The sequence below is a fragment of the Grammomys surdaster genome, unplaced genomic scaffold (assembly GCF_004785775.1).
Source record: "Grammomys surdaster isolate TR1022 unplaced genomic scaffold, NIH_TR_1.0 1036, whole genome shotgun sequence".
In the NCBI taxonomy this organism is placed as follows: domain Eukaryota; kingdom Metazoa; phylum Chordata; class Mammalia; order Rodentia; family Muridae; genus Grammomys; species Grammomys surdaster.
In genome coordinates, this window is record NW_021605455.1 from 2,207,429 (window position 1) to 2,223,192 (window position 15,764).

Here is a 15,764-nt window from a genome sequence, read left to right on the forward strand (position 1 = left end):
TCCTCCCCTCTCCTCCCCTTCTCCTCTCCTCCCCTCTCCTCCCCTTCCCCTCTCCTCCCCTTTCTTCCCTTCCTCTCCCCTCCTCCCTTCTACTCTCCTCCCCTCTCCTCTCTTCTCCTCCCCTTCTCTCCCCCTCTCCTCCTCTCCTCCCCTCTCCTCTCCTCTCCTCTCCTCTCCTCTCCTCTCCTCTCCTATCCTCTCCTATCCTCTCCTATCCTCTCCTATCCTCTCTTCTCCTCCTCCTCTCTCCTCCCCTCCCCTCCCCTCCCTTCCCCTTCTCCTTTTCTCTCTTCTTTTGATACACATTTTCTGAGATTGAGGCTCCTGTATTGTACACACTGGCCCTAAGCTCACTGTCTAGCTGACAATGACCTTTATCTTCTGACTCTTCCGCCTCCACTTCCCAAGCGTGAGGATTGCAGGCGCGAGCACCACACCCATTCTATGCAGTGCTGCAGACTGGGCTCTGGGCGCTATGCTCATCAGGCAAGCACTCTTCTAAAGGAACTACATCCTCAGCCAGGGATGATGTCTTAATGTCATTTTCAAGTCGAAAAGAATACGAAAGAATAGAAATACAGTAGAGTTTTTTTCAGATGTTGATTTTATATTCTACAACTTTGCTGAACTTATTAACTATAGCTTCTCTAGCAAGTCCTTTAGTCTCTGAAAACATAATCCTGGCATCCGTGAGCAGATACAACTTTCCCTCCAATCTGGATTCCAGTCTAACTTCACTCACTGATTACCTTGCTCGAAACTTTCTAGAACCATGTTGGCCCTTTAAGCGCAGGTGTTTCACAGATGACCTTTATGAACCAAATTTTCCTTTTGTTCTTTTTTAAAAATGGATTTTTGTTAATCATGAAAGAGTGTGCCAAATTCTTCTTTGTGTATCTATTGAGATGACCATGTGATTTTTGGTTTTTATTCTACTAGTATGTCATATTACATTAGTTGGTTCTTAGAAGTTAAACCAAATTGTATTCCTAGGATAAATTCTATCTTGTCACAGTGTCTCATTCTTTGTGTGTGTGTGTGTGTGTATGTGTGTGTGTGTGAACTCCAATTAGGCATTTTATTTTATTTAATTTTTCACTGTATCAAACATTTTTATTTGAGTTACACATTTGATTTTTATTGAAAATAATTTTATACTATATATTCTGATCATGATTTCCTCTCTCTTAACTCCTCCTAAATCCTCCCCACCTCTCCCCATCCAACTCTTTCTTTTTCTCTCTCTTTAGAAAATAAACAAGCATATAAAACAAAACAAACCGGAATTTAAAACACGAGAAATACACACACACACGAGAGGGGGGAATGAATCAAAACTCATAAAACGTAAAATTGCAAACTAATACATAAAGCAAAAGACCAGAAAGGTTAAAAGGAAAAAAAAAAGCACCAAAAGAAAGCAATATGGGACAACAACAACAAATCTCCAAAATCACCACAGAGTTGTCTTGTGATGGCTTTCTATTGCTGGGCATGAGGCCCACCTGTAAGTGCAGCTTATATATCCAGTGAGACTCCATGGGAGAAAACAGTGTTTTTCCTTCGCATGCTTTTGTCAATTGGTGATAGCTTCTTGCTTAGACACAGAAGCCCTTGTTCACTTCTCCCTCTCGGCACTGGGATCCCGTCTGACTTTATGCAATGTCAGTCCTGTACATGCTGATACTTGCTCTTAAGTTCATCTGTGCACGGGTCCTGTTGTGTCTGGAAGACAGACACTGTTTCCTTGGTGTCGTCCATCCCTCTGGCTTACACAATTCCTGCCTCCTCATCTGTAGAGATCTGTGAGCCCTGAGGTGAGGGGTTTGATGAAGATATTCCATTTAAGCCTGAGTGTTCCAAGGTCTCTCACTCTCTGCACATTGTCCATTTATAGATCTTGCTATAAGTTCCCATCTATGGAAAGAGAGAGCTTCTCTGATGATGGCTCAGTAAGACACTGATCTGTGGATATCAAATATCACTGGGAGTCATTCTATTGTTGTGTTCATTTAGCAGAACAATAATATTTGTTTTTCCTTAGGCCCATGGCCTATCTCGTCTCAGATTCTTGGCTCTCTGAGTAGTTTCAGGCATGTGTTCCGTTTCATGAAAGAAGCCTTTAATCTTATAAGACAGCAGTTGGTTATTCCTGTATCATCTGTGGCACTATGACATTGTAGTATCACCCAGATGGGCCACCATTGCAGACTGCAAGGCTGAGTTTGTGTTTGCCTTTCTCCTCTGGTGGTGTCCAGAATGCCTCCAGTACCATAAACATTGGCCCATAGGGGTGAAGGCTTTAGTGAGGTACTAGTGCCACTTCTTCTTGTTCAATGAGATATGTGTTGTCTTTAGCACTAGGGCCTTGCCATCCATTCCTGTAGAGAAACCAATAACTTTGGAATAGTCTGAACTGTTTGAGATTCTCATAGCCACACACACCCCTCCCCCATTGCCAACAATTCAGTTATATGGAACTCGTTTCTGGCACTAGAATGTTCACTTGTCTAGCTGGGGCTTTGTCCTCTGTTATTTAGTGACTCCATTTAGATTTCATTACCTCTGTATATGACGTTTCTACTGTAGTAGTTTTCCCATTACCACTCAGATGGTGTTAGCGGTTCCCATGGTCCCTCCTTTACCTACGTCTTCCCTCCTCCTCTATTCAATGCTCCTGTTCCAGTCTCCCCCCGCCCCCTGTGTCTCCATAACTATATTTTCTATTTCCCCTTCCTTGGGAGAGCCTTCGTGCCCTGAGTCCATTGCTCTATACCTAATCTCTGTAGTTACACTGACTGTATATGCCTATTCGTAACATGCCTGTCAAAGGCTTAAAAGCTGACATTCACATAGAAGAGAATCCACACTATGTTTATCTTTTGGGGTTTGGGTTGCTTCATTCAGGGATTTTTTTCTAGTTCCATACATTTACCAGCAAATTTCCTGATTCCATTTTATAACAAATAAACAATATTCTACTGTGTAACATGCCACGTTTTCTTTATTTATTCATCTGTTAACATCTAAGCTGTTTTTGATTTCTGACTATTATAAATAGAGCAGCTATGAACGTAAATGAGTGAGTGTCTCTGCAGCAGGATATAGAGTCCTTTGTGTCTATGCCCAAGAGTGTTATAACTGGATCTTGAGGTAGATCTAGTCCCAGCTTCCTGAGAAATCACTACACTAATTCATAGTGTATAATTCTTTATCTATGATGCAGTATTTGGTTTACAGTTACTGTGTTGAGGATTTTTGCATTTGTATTCAGAGAAGATATTGGTCTGTAGATTTATTTTCTTATTGATGCCATTAACAGCTTTGGTACCAAGAATGTGTGAGCTTTATAATGAGTCCCCTAAGATGATCATTAACCTTTATTACAAACTTGAGTGGAATGAGACACCTAGAAGACTCACGCTCCTGCTGCTGCCACCAAGAGCCCCCTCCTGTGGTGACATCCTTGCTGTGATGGGCTATGTTCTCCTAAACTGTGAGCCAGCACAAGCTTCTTCATTTCCTTTTTTATTTGGCCACAGCAATGAGAAAAATAACAAACGTAGAAGGTGGGTACCTGGGAGCACGGCTGTTTCTGTTGTGGTGAGAAACCTGAGCTTGTGAGTCTCAAGCCGTTGGAACTGGTTTGTAGAAAGGACTATGGAGGTGCAGGCTAGGGAAGGCCCAGAATTCTGTAAGCTGTTCTAGTAGGACTGAGGAAAACCAGAGTGCCAATAGAAATATTGACAGACAAAGCTGTGCTTATGAGGATTCAGAAGGAAGTGATGATTTTGTGAAGAACTGGCTAGAGGCCATGGGAGTTACATTCTGTCAGAGAAACTGGCTACATTCTACCTGTGCCATGGAAACTCAAATGGGGCCGAGTTAAAAAGCCGTGGAGTAATTTACTTGATGATGAGTAACTGCAAAGTTCGGTATAGCATGCAGGCTCTGACATGGTTTACTGCACTCTGCATTTAGTAAGTTCTCCAGTGAGAATTCAAAGCACAAGGTGGACCAGACAGAAGTAAAATAATAATAATAATAATAATAATAATAATAACAACAACAACAACAATAATAATAATAAAGCATAGTTTGGAAAGAAAAGGAGTGTGAACCCAGTTAGAGTCACAGTGTAGACAAAGGTAGGTGTAGACAAAGTGACTGTAATTGTTAAAAGATGTTAATGATGTTAAAGCAAATCAGGGACTTGGCAGTAGGACAAAAGTAATGCTATCTCAGGTACAAGGTCCTACCCAGGGAACTGGAAGACACTGGTACCTTTTGAAACCTGACTGAATACATTCAGTGTCATGAGACTGGCATAGGCCTTTTGGTCAGGGGTAGAACATTATGGATTACAGCGATGTGTTTTAATGTCAAGTTAACAAAGGATGGATTTGTGGTGGTTAATTTCATTATCAACTGGATTTAGAATCACCTAGGAGACTGACACACACATAAACACATGTGCGCGTGCACACACACACACCTTCCTGGGTATGTCTTGAAGTTATTTTAGAGGAGATTAACTAAGGGAGAGAGACCTATCCAGATTAAGAAAGATCCATCTAGAATCTCTGTGGAACCGTCTCATGACTGAGGGGTAGATGGAGCTAAAGAGGGGGACGGAAGAAGCAAATTGAACATGAGCAGGCATATCTCCCTGCTTTGTGCCCCATCCAGCATCCTACCAGGATGCTCTCAGTCACTTTAATCCCTGAACTGAAACAAGTATCTTCTCCCTTAAGTTGTTTCTCGTCAGTACTTGGTCACAACTAGAAGAAGAGTAAGTTAATAGACCCATTCTTCTCCTATTATATAATCTACAGAGGAAATCACATTTTTTTTCTTTCAATATATATAGTAGATATCTACAGTAAGACATCTAGGTATGAGCTTTTCTTTGTGGGTAGTTTTATTAATTATTCCACGTTTTCACTTTGAGTCTGTCTTATCTCAAATCACTTTTAGCAGTCATTCTTTACTCTCAACCCATTGTAGGTTGCAGGATCTAAAGTGTATCTCTAAATCTAAAGTGTATCTCTCTCTGGATCTAAAGTGATAAGACATTTAGATCCAGGCTGGAGAGATGGCTCAGTGGTTAAGAGCACTGACTGCTCTTCCAGAGGTCCTGAGTTCAATTCCCAGCAACCACATGATGGCTCACAATCATCTATAATGAGATCTGATGCCCTCTTCTGGTGTGTCTGAAGACAGCTACAGTGTACTCACATACATAAAATAAATAAATAATTCTTTTTAAAAAAAGGTATTTAGATCCATGTCCATTTTGACAGTCTGTTCAAAAGCGTTCCTTTTGATGTCTGACTAATGACAGTTTTCAACTCTATTATTTTTCTTGTCCTTTCTACCTCAGACCTAGGCATGCTGGTGGGAATATATGAGTCCTCTGCTTCTCCTCACTGATGAGAATTTTGTTCAACCCAAGCCCTTGCAGGATCCTCTTGCCTTCACCTCACTTCTTACCCAATATAAATTCTCAAACTCTTTGCTACCTCAAGATATTTGTGAATCTTCTTTGACGCCTGCCAAGCTCTCCTTAGAATCCCTCATCATGTTAACAATGCATCTTACATAGGCTGGTGGTGTGTAGCATCCATATCTGCAGGGTGCCTACCATGCTCTGCTTGTCTATTGAAACATTAGGTCCGTTTATGAGTAACATATCACATTTAACCTAATTATCAATGCAGTAGGATTTGCATCTGTCATGTCTTCCTAAAAACAAACCTTTTTATTGGTGTTTCGTGATATTCACATCATGCACCCTAGTCCTACTAATCTCCCCATCCCTGTGAATCCACCCTCTTCCTCCTCCCTTGCAAACTCCCCCAAACAAAATAAAACAACAACAACAAAACCATCTTGCTGTGGAAGCTGCAGTGTGTTACAGTGTGTCACGTAGCACACCCTTTACTTGCTTACACACTTTTACACACCACACAGCTTTACTTGCAAACGCTCATTGCAGTGGTCACTGGTCTGATTCGAGGTCTCTTGCTTCTGCTACACTGTCAATACTGGATCCTCACTGGCTCCCCTCTCAGATCCTCCTGTTGTCACCCTGTGCATTAGAGATCCTGCAGCTTTGGATCTGTAGGGCCCGCTCCTTCATGTGCTCTAGCTGTTCATAGATGGGGTAGATGTTAGGATAGGCCAGCTCAAAGCCCTGGATCTGGACCTGGGTGGTAACTGAGTTAATCACCGTGCCAGCTTTCCCACACCTGCACTGCCAGGGCCAGCTCTCTTGCTTTGCCCAGGTGAAGGGCAGGGACAACTTTCCTGTCCGAAGCATCTGGCAAGAGGCTAGACTGGCTTTCTTGCACCACCCTGGCAAGGTGTGGAGACAGCTCTTCCAAACCCATGCCAGCAGGATTAGCTCTCCCAAGCTGCCTGGGTGGGGATGGGGCCAGCTCTCTGTCTGCAGCAGGCAGCAAGAGCCTGGGACATCTCTCTTGCCACTACTCAGCACTGCCCAGACAGACAAGAGGCAGGGCCATCTCTCCTGTGTTCACTGACTACATATTATTTTAGTTACTTTCTAAGTAGTCTCCCCTCAAACTACAATCCAAAGCTTAACTTAAAACAATTTAGCTCAATGTAATGTCAACTTAATTTTAATAATATATAAAGTCTCACTCCCCTGCATGCCCCTCCACATAATAATTGTATCTTTGTCTAGGATATGTGATACCCTCCTATATTGAGAATTTGTGTTTTTACATATTACAGATTCATCAGTACAGTTTTATAATTATTTTTCTCTGATGTTGTGATTTATATAAAAATCTGAGAAGATAGGTGTTTAAAAAATACATTTACAATTAACGTTGCTATCATCACTTTATCTTTTCGGGTGACTCATAGTCCTCCAAGCAAATTCAAGTTACCTTCTACTGTCTAACGTGAAGCTTTTCCATTAATATTTGTTACAGAGGAGGTCTTTTAGTGATAAAAGAGTCTTGAATTATTTGCTTATATTGGAATGTTTTCATTTATCTATCATTCTGAAGGATAGTTTTAGTGGATGTAGAAATCTTGGATAATGGTCTTTTTCTTTCAGCTTATTGAATACAGTATCCCATTGCTTTCTGGTTTCCATAGTTTAGGATGAAAAGTTACCTGTTAATTTTTATTGTGTATCCCTTGTTCTCAGTTTCCTGTTGCTTCCTTTGAAGACTTCCTCTTTGTCTTCAGCTCTTAGACATTTTATTATGATGTGTTTAGAATTAGATCTCTTTGGAGTTTTCCTACTCAGAGTTCATTTTCTATAAAATGTCAAACATGTAGATTGATATTTTTAACTCAAATCCGGGGAGTTTGGGGAACCATTTTATCTTCAAATATTCTTTCAGTCTCTGTCTACATTTTTATCATCATGACCCTTACCAGACTGTGTGGCTGGAAATGGAATACACCTACCTGTGATGACTCAGGTCATATCACCAGACCTGGCCCTCCAGGCATATTTAGCTTTCTTCTTGACTGCTTTTTAAAAAAATATCTAACTGGTATCTCAGTTGTACGGTGACCGGAACCTTGATTTCCGTTCCTTACCCCGGCTCTTCTATCCTTATTAGCATCTCTCCCCAAATAAAACCTGATCTCTCTCTTTCTCTTGATTATCTACATGGTCCACCAGCAAGAAGAACCGCCCCTAAGTTACGTCCCCCATCTGTTGTCTTCTCCCCATTTCTACTGAACCTCGTTTCTAGGTGCCACTCTTTTCTCTCCATCAGAATTCACAGAAGCTGTTCACGAATAAGTCGGTTTCAAGGGTCTTACCTCTGGAAACTAAGGTTTGGGAAGTCTGCAGTGGGCCTCAGGAATGCGAATTCTTTTTTTTTTTTTTTTTTTTTTTTGTACTAGTGAAATTCCTTTATTCAGAAGTGAAATCTAGTTCAACTTTATGCCTGGTGCCATCCTCGGCCACACAGCAGGCCTTTGAATCCATCAAATATAAATACTATTTCTACCTTTTTTTAAAAAAATAATTTATTTTTTCTCAAATCGTAATTCATTCACACAGGGGTTATAAACACAGAAAGGCAGGATGTGGGGAAGGGTATGACACTGGAGTGTGGGTGTTCAGGGGGAGTACAGATATCTTTCAGAACCGGGTATCGGCTGGGTGAAGGTTCAGGGGACAAGTCACTATGACTCTGCCTGTGACTTGCTTGTCCTTATCTAAGTTGGTATTGTCTGCCAAGGCTACCTATTTACAAGGTCTATGACTACTCAAGCTGGTAAATTTCCACAAAAGCTGCCTGTTTACATTAGCTTATAGCCATCTGTTTCAATGTTTTTCCACTGAGATCCAAGACTTGGTGTTAGTATACATGTATGACAGGCCTATTGGTGATTTTAGGCCTATGGCTGATTTTAGGCCTTCAGTGTGTAAGCAGGGCTGCCCCTGACATCTCCTCCCTTCTCTAAGTATAGAAGGGCTGTGGCAATTCTAAACTTGCAAAGGCGGGGATAGAGGCCTGACCTCCAGTACTTGAAGGGGACCTTATAATGGCTCCAGTCCCCCTGTCGTTGTCCAGTGAGGCATGAGAGCCATACCCATCCCGATGTCTTTTTCCTGGAGAGGGGATACTTTTGACAACAATCCCTATGCAGTCACGCTTGTTCCTCAGGGAACCCAGAGAGATATTTTTAATCTTTTATTTATATTCCCTTGCAGTGCTTAGCCTCGAAGCCTAAGCAAGAATTCAGATCGCCAGTCAGAGGGGGGTCTGGGTGGCCCCTCTCTGCTTGGTCTAGGGGCAGAAGTCTCCCCTTTTAGGTTGGGTGGAGATGGGTTTTGGAAACACCCTGTATAAAGAAACAACCTCATCTTGAGTCTCGTGATCCTCCATAGCTAATGTATCTGAATAGGTTTTGCTAACAATTTTTTTATCTGTTGTTTCACAGAGTTAGTCTGCCTATTTGAGACCCAGGGACCAGCAGAAATAAGCAAAAAGAACCCAAATAATGGTCCCAAGATGGGAGGAAATAGGGTCGACAACCTTGGAGAGGCTGAAAACCAATTTTTGTACCAGCATTCATCTGTCTCTTTCTCTCTCTGATTTTTCTTAGGGCCTTCACTACCTATTTCATGCTCTCTTTAACCCTCCTTGTCTTGTCTATGTAAAGGCAACCTTCTTCTTTGAGGGCTGTACACAGTCAAGAGCTGTACACAGCCTTTTCTATTGTAATAGAGTAAATCAAGTCCAATAAGGATCTTTACGATTTTAGGAGGTCTCTTCAGACAGTGAAACGAGGGATTTCTTTGGATTAGTGATGTCAATCTCTAGCTGTTTGATGTTCTTGTCAGTGGCCTTCAAAGGTCTGAGTAGTATAAGTTCGGAGGCCAGCATCTGGATTAGAACTTCTAACAGCAGGCATCACGGGTGATTCATTTTTACCTAGAAAGGAAAAAGAAGGGAATTCTCAGGGTGATTTCTCTTCCCTGTATGTAAATTGTTGTTCATCTTATTTATGGTGGGCCTGGCTTTGTGGGGGTATCTATTTATTTCATTAATCTTTTTGGTAGCCAGTTAGCTGTGCCTTCTGTGGTATCAGACAGGCATATCAATCCTCGGCCCCGTAAGGGAACTGGGTCTGGGCCATTCCCTTTAAGGGTAAGAGGGTCCTTCCCCATATCTGTGGCAAAGTTTTGTTGGTCTCGGTGGTGCCAGAGACAGTCAGCAGCAGATTTGCCATGAGCTTTCAGCTTTAGAGAGATAAAAGTGAACAAGGCATGATGGAGAGTATTTCAGGGGGACTCCTTCTGGGGGGGCGTACTGTTCCCCCTCTTTTGTTTTTAAAGCCAATTTTTCAGAGTTCTTGTAAAATCAGGGCAGAAGTGCCAACAGTCGCTCCTTCCACACTCAGAGAGTCATGAAGACCCTATTTAAGGATATATAAACCTATATTAATAATCTTTTGTCAAAGGACTGTTATAGCACCGCTGACAACTAATCAGACTATATAATATATCGATTAGTAATAGCTTCTTCTACTTTTTGTGAGATTACCTCTCTTTTGTCAATTAATTGTTGAGGAAAATTAGGATTTACATCCCTCTTGAGAATATTGAACAGAGACTTAAATTCTTTTGTGGAGAGCTTAAATATGATCTTAGCCAATTCGCAACTCCTAGAAACTTTTGAAAATAATTTAAAATAAGTAAACTCTCTCCCTCTTTTTTTTGACCCTTTATCTGTGTGTTTTTTTTTTATTGGATAGTATATGTATTTACCTTTCAATGTTATCTCCTCTCCCATTTTCCCCCAAAACCCCTTATCTCATACCCCCTCCTCCTATTTTTATGAGGGTTTGCTCCAAACATCCTCCCAGTCCCTTCTCCCTGCTCTCGAATTCCCAAACAGTAGGGGATCCAAACTTTCGGGGACCATGGCCCTCCACTTCCATTGGAAGTCTGACAAGGTCACCCTCAATTCCCTATACAGGTGGAGACATGAGTCCCTCCCTTTGTGCTCTCTGGCTGGCGGTTTAGACTTTGGAAGCTCTGGTTGAAACTTTTGATACTCCTTCTAGAAAGGACCAAAGCATCCACACTTTGGTCTTCCTTCTTCTATGTGAGTTTTATGTGGTCTATACGTTGTTTCTTAGATATTGTGAGCTTTTGGGCTAATATCCACTTATCAGTGAGTGAGTGCATACCATGTACGTTCTTTTGAGATTGGGTCACCTCACTCAAGATGATATTTTCCAGCTCCATCCATTTGCCTAAGAATTTCATGAACTCATTGTTTTTAATAGCTGAGTAGTACTCCATTGTATAAATGTACCACATTTTCTGCATCCATTCTTCTGTTGAAGGGCATCTGGGTTCTTTCCAACTTCTGGCTACTATAAATAAGGCTGCTATGAACATGGTGGAGCATGTGTCCCTGTTGTATGTTAAAACATCTTTTGGGTATATGCCTAGGAGTGGTATAGCTGGGTCCTCAGGTAACACTATGTTCAATTTTCTGAGATACCGCCAGACTGCTTTCCATAGTGGTTGTACCAGTTTACAATCCCACCAACAGTGGAGGAGTGTTCCTCTTTCTCCACATCCTCGCCAACATGTGCTGTCACCTGTGTTTTTGATCTTAGCCATTCTGACTGGTGTGAGGTGGAATCTCAGTGTTGTTTTCATTTGCATTTCCCTGATGACTAGGGATGCTGAACACTTCTTTAGGTGCTTCTCAGCCATTCGAGCTTCCTCAGTTGAGAATTCTTTGTTCAGCTCTGTGCTCCATTTTTTAATAGGGTTCTTTGATTGTCTAGAGTCTAATTTCTTCAGTTCTTTGTATACCTTGGATATTAGCCCTTTATCAGATGTAGGGTTGGTGAAGATCTTTTCCCAGTCTGTTGGTTGCCGCTTTGTCCTATTGACTGTGTCCTTTGCTTTACAGAAGCTTTGTAGTTTTATGAGGTCCCATTTGTCAATTCTTGGTCTTAGAGCACAGGCCATTGGTGTTCTGTTCAGGAACTTTTCTCCTGTGCCCATGTGTTCCAGGCTTTTCCCCAGTTTCTCTTCTATTAGTTTCAGTGTGGCTGGTTTTAGGTGGAGGTCCTTGATCCACTTGGAATTGAGCTTTGTATAAGGAGATAAGTATGGATCAATTTGCATTCTTCTACATGCTGACCTCCAGTTGGACCAGCACCATTTGTTGAAAATGTTGTCTTTTTTCCACTGGATGGTTTTAGCTCCCTTGTCAAAGATCAAGTGACCATAGGTATGGGGGTTCATTTCTGGGTCTTCTATTCTATTCCATTGATCCTCCTGCTTGTCTCTGTTCCAATACCACACAGTTTTTACCAGCTTACAGCTTGAAGTAAGGGATGGTGATTCCCCCAGAAGTTCTTTTATTGCTGAGAGTAGTTTTCACTATCCTGGGTTTTTTTGTTAAGGAATTTGAATTCTTGTAAACATTTCCCATAGGTTTCTGATGGTCGATGGGAATTAAGAACCTCCAGCCTGTCTAAGCCAAGGCTTGGCATGAGTCAGCTCCCAAGTGGCTCAGAGCAGTGGGGTCTGGGGACTTGAGTTAAGGGATAAAGTCATCCCAGTAAAGAAGTGGATGTGGATGTGGAAGCTCAGGCATGAGAACGCAGCAGCCAGCCTTTGGTGTCCCCCTTTCTCTCTCTCTCTGCCAGTGGCCCGATATCGCGTGACTGTATGCACAGGTGAACTTGAAGGTGCGGGAACTGACGCCAATGTCTACCTCTGCCTTTTTGGTGATGTGGGGGACACAGGGGAGCGGCTGCTTTACAACTGCAGGAATAACACTGACCTGTTCGAGAAAGGCAACGTGAGTTTCGATGTGCACCCTCCCCGGACCCTCCTCTGCTCTCTCCCATTTTCCCTGTTCTTCTGAAGCAGAGCTGATGGCAGGTGATGGGACCTCAGCAATGAGATCACATCTGTCTGGATGAGGGGGGTGGAGCCTGGGGAACCCATGTAGGAGCCACTTAAAGGCACAGACGTATCTGGTTGATCGTATACTTAAGCATTTGGCTCACTGTCATTTGCTAACATCGGTGGCAGCTACAAGGCTCCTAGTGCTAGGCAGCTAGAAGCTAGAGAGCCACCATAGAGAAATTGTGGTCTTCTACCCACACCTCAGGTTGGGAAGACTATTTGAGCATCTCAAAAGTGTCTCAGAGAACCCAGACAGAAAAAAAAAAATGGAAGATAGTGAATGTTCTCTGTTAGGCATAGTCACTAGAGGCAGCTTATTTGCATCTTTTCTTTTTATTTAAAGAAACCAAGAAAAACATTAAATATGGAGGTGAGAGAAATGAGATCCATTGCTAGCCAATGTGTTAGGCATGTCCCTATGTTACCACCAAGTGGGTTTACTGTGGAACAAAGGGCTCTAAAGCTGTGCAGAAATTATCAAAAAGGTCTAGGGAAAATCAGCCTTGGGCCACCCACTCCACTCTCTTGTGCCATACTTTTATCTGAAAGGAAGGAAAGGATGCCTACCTGTAACTGGCTATTGTGAAGACTATGGTGGACTGTGTCAGGGTCAGATGTGGTCCACAGCACATAGTAGATGCCCAGTAAAGAGTCATTGCTTCCGTGATGTAAAGTTGATAGGTGACAGGGATTTGTAGATGTCTTCGCTCTTCCTCCTTCCACTTACCCCTTTCTTGGTGCTGGAGAGGTGAGCCTTGAGGTACAAGTGGAGGACTGTCTGAGCCGACCCAAGGATGAGCACTTGAAGGCTGTGTTGGTAAGGCTCTTCTGAGCAGGAGGTCGTAGGTAAGCTTGGGTCTATCTGTGATCATTAAGTGTATTTTATACTTTTCTTCCCTGCAGTAGCGTGTGCACCCATGCAAGAGCTGTAGCTCATCCTCTCAGCTCTGCCTTCTGATGTCTGGAGTGTGTCCCCACTTGGTGTTGGGTCTCAGGGGAGCCACCATCTACATGACCTTGCTGTCTTTTCTTTCCCAAAGGCCGATGAGTTTACCATTGAGTCTGTCACCATGAGGAAGGTGAGGCGGGTGAGGGTCAGGCATGACGGCAAAGGCTCGGGCAGCGGCTGGTACCTGGACAGGGTGTTGGTGAGAGAGGAGGGACAGCCTGAGAGTGACAACGTGGAGTTCCCCTGCCTCAGGTATCTATGTCCTTTATCTTCCTTTCTTCCCGCTTGTACTAAAGAAAAACTCCCCCTTACATGGAACAGTAAGTAAAATAATGGCTCATGGTGGTAGTTGGTGCTGGAAAGGTACGGCCTTGTTGGAGGAGGTGTGGCCTTGTTGGAGGAGGTGTGGCCTTGTTGGAGGAGGTGTGGCCTTGTTGGAGGAGATGTGTCATTGTGGGTGTGGGCTTTAAGACCCTCTTCCTAGCTGCCTGGGAGCCACTATTCTACTAGCAGCCTTCAGATGAAGATGTAGAACTCAGCTTCTCCTGCATCATGCCTTCCTGGACTCTGTCATGTTCCCATCTTGACGATACTGGACTGAACCTCTGAACCTGTAAGCCAGCCTCAACTAAATGTTGTCCTTATAAGGCTTGCCTCTGTCACAGTGTCTGTTCACAGCAATAAAACCCAAACTAAGACACAGACATGTACTGAATTTAAGTGAGCCGTTATCGAGTTAGTTAGATATAGAATGAAATATGGATACAAGTCAGAGTTTTGTTTGAATAGTCTGATTCTATGTCTTGCTTGGTTTTGAGGCACCTGACTTTGTTTAGATTTCATTCCTTCAACTTAAGAGAGAGGAAACGTTTCTGCAGTGTTTTTCTGAAGCATTCCATGCACAACCAACAGCTCCTGGAGATCTCTAAAGTCGTCAAGGGAGACATTTTAGAACAAGGACAAGTATCAGTGTTTTGTGAAACCCCACTGTTCCTCATTCTCCTGTGTCAATTCCTGGGAGCAGCACAGTGATTAACCTGGGGCCAGAGCCCACACACTGATCCATTCTTCACCGGAGCTGCTTAACTCTTATAGTAGGGAGGGGAAAGCAGTGTGTGTGTGTGTGTGTGTGTGTGTGTGTGTGTGTGTGTGTCTGTGTGTGTGTGTGTGTCTGTGTGTGTGGTGTGGTGTGTGCATACTCTTATCAACCTGGGAGACAGTCATGAAGCTACCAGCGTGCTAACATCTATTTAGCAACACCTCATGGCAGAACTAGGTTGAAACATTTGGGCTGAAAGGAAATAGCTTTTCAAAACTACGTCTATTAATACCTCAGAAGTATTTAGGTAACAACAAAAAGATGTGTCATGGTTTCCTGTTACCAACTGGGAGGGACTGGGACTAGGTGAACAGAGGGGACAAGGAACAACAGGTGGGATCTTCTGAAGGCTGGTGACCTATCTGCTTCTGTCCATGGCAATGTCCCTGCCATACTTCCTGCAGGCTCTGTGACTATGGGAGCTGCCAGTGACCTTGACAAGACAGAGACACAGAAAGCACCAATGGCTCAGTTTAAGAGACTGTAGCTAGCAGTTTATGGTTCCCAAATCCCGTGCCACCAATGCTTAGGATGCCACTATGAATCGTTGTGTCTTGGAGTCTCTGCTTCATCTCTCCAGTGTTCTGAGTCGCAGCCCAAAAGCCCACATAAGTGAATGGCATTTTAGTGTTGGCTAATACAAGCTGACAGCGAGGTCCCCAGGGAGTGGGAGCCCTTGGGCTTCAGGTATGTGATAGATAAAAAGAGATGAAAAGCACATGCCTCGCTAGCGCTTCAGGTCCTGAGCTGCGTGTGGGGAGGAAGGAGAGCCTTGGCTTCCCTCGTTGGCTCCTGTGCCAGTTTGACTTCATTAATGGCGAACTCAGTCACCAATAGTGCACAGGTGGATCATTAAAGAGTATAAATTCAAAAGCCTGCCATTGGTCAAATTTAACCCAGGGAGGGCCCTATTTGAGTTCTTTATTTCTCCAGTATATGCTGTTGTTGTTGTCTGTTGTGTGAGTTTGCATCTGTGCCTGCCTGAATACTGAAGTCTTGTGAACTTGTCTGTCCCCTGCTCTGAGTCTGCATGTCCCTAGCACAGGGCTTTGCTCTCTCTTTTATTTAACAGCAAAGAAAGCATTACATGAGTAAGGACTGAGGGATACAGAGTTTTACAGGGGATTAAGTCATTGACCCCAGCTGACCCCAATAACAACCAAACACTACCAAGCCACATGTCCAAGTGCGGCTTCCAGCACTTACAGTGGATATTAATTCTATAAGGCTGCTTTCAGCCTATTTTTTGTTTTCAGCAAATAATTATT

General features: G+C 43.1%; 1 protein-coding gene across 2 annotated transcripts in view; it reads left to right on the forward strand.

Moving 5' to 3' along the window:
* Loxhd1 (lipoxygenase homology domains 1) overlaps positions 1 to 15,764 on the forward strand; it is a 160,437-nt gene that overhangs the window by 65,859 nt on the left and 78,814 nt on the right. For both annotated transcript variants that reach the window (XM_028783217.1, XM_028783218.1), the window contains exons 13-14: positions 12,184 to 12,338; positions 13,489 to 13,649. In XM_028783217.1, the coding sequence (XP_028639050.1) occupies positions 12,184 to 12,338; positions 13,489 to 13,649 (316 nt within the window). The remainder of the gene's footprint in view (positions 1 to 12,183; positions 12,339 to 13,488; positions 13,650 to 15,764) is intronic.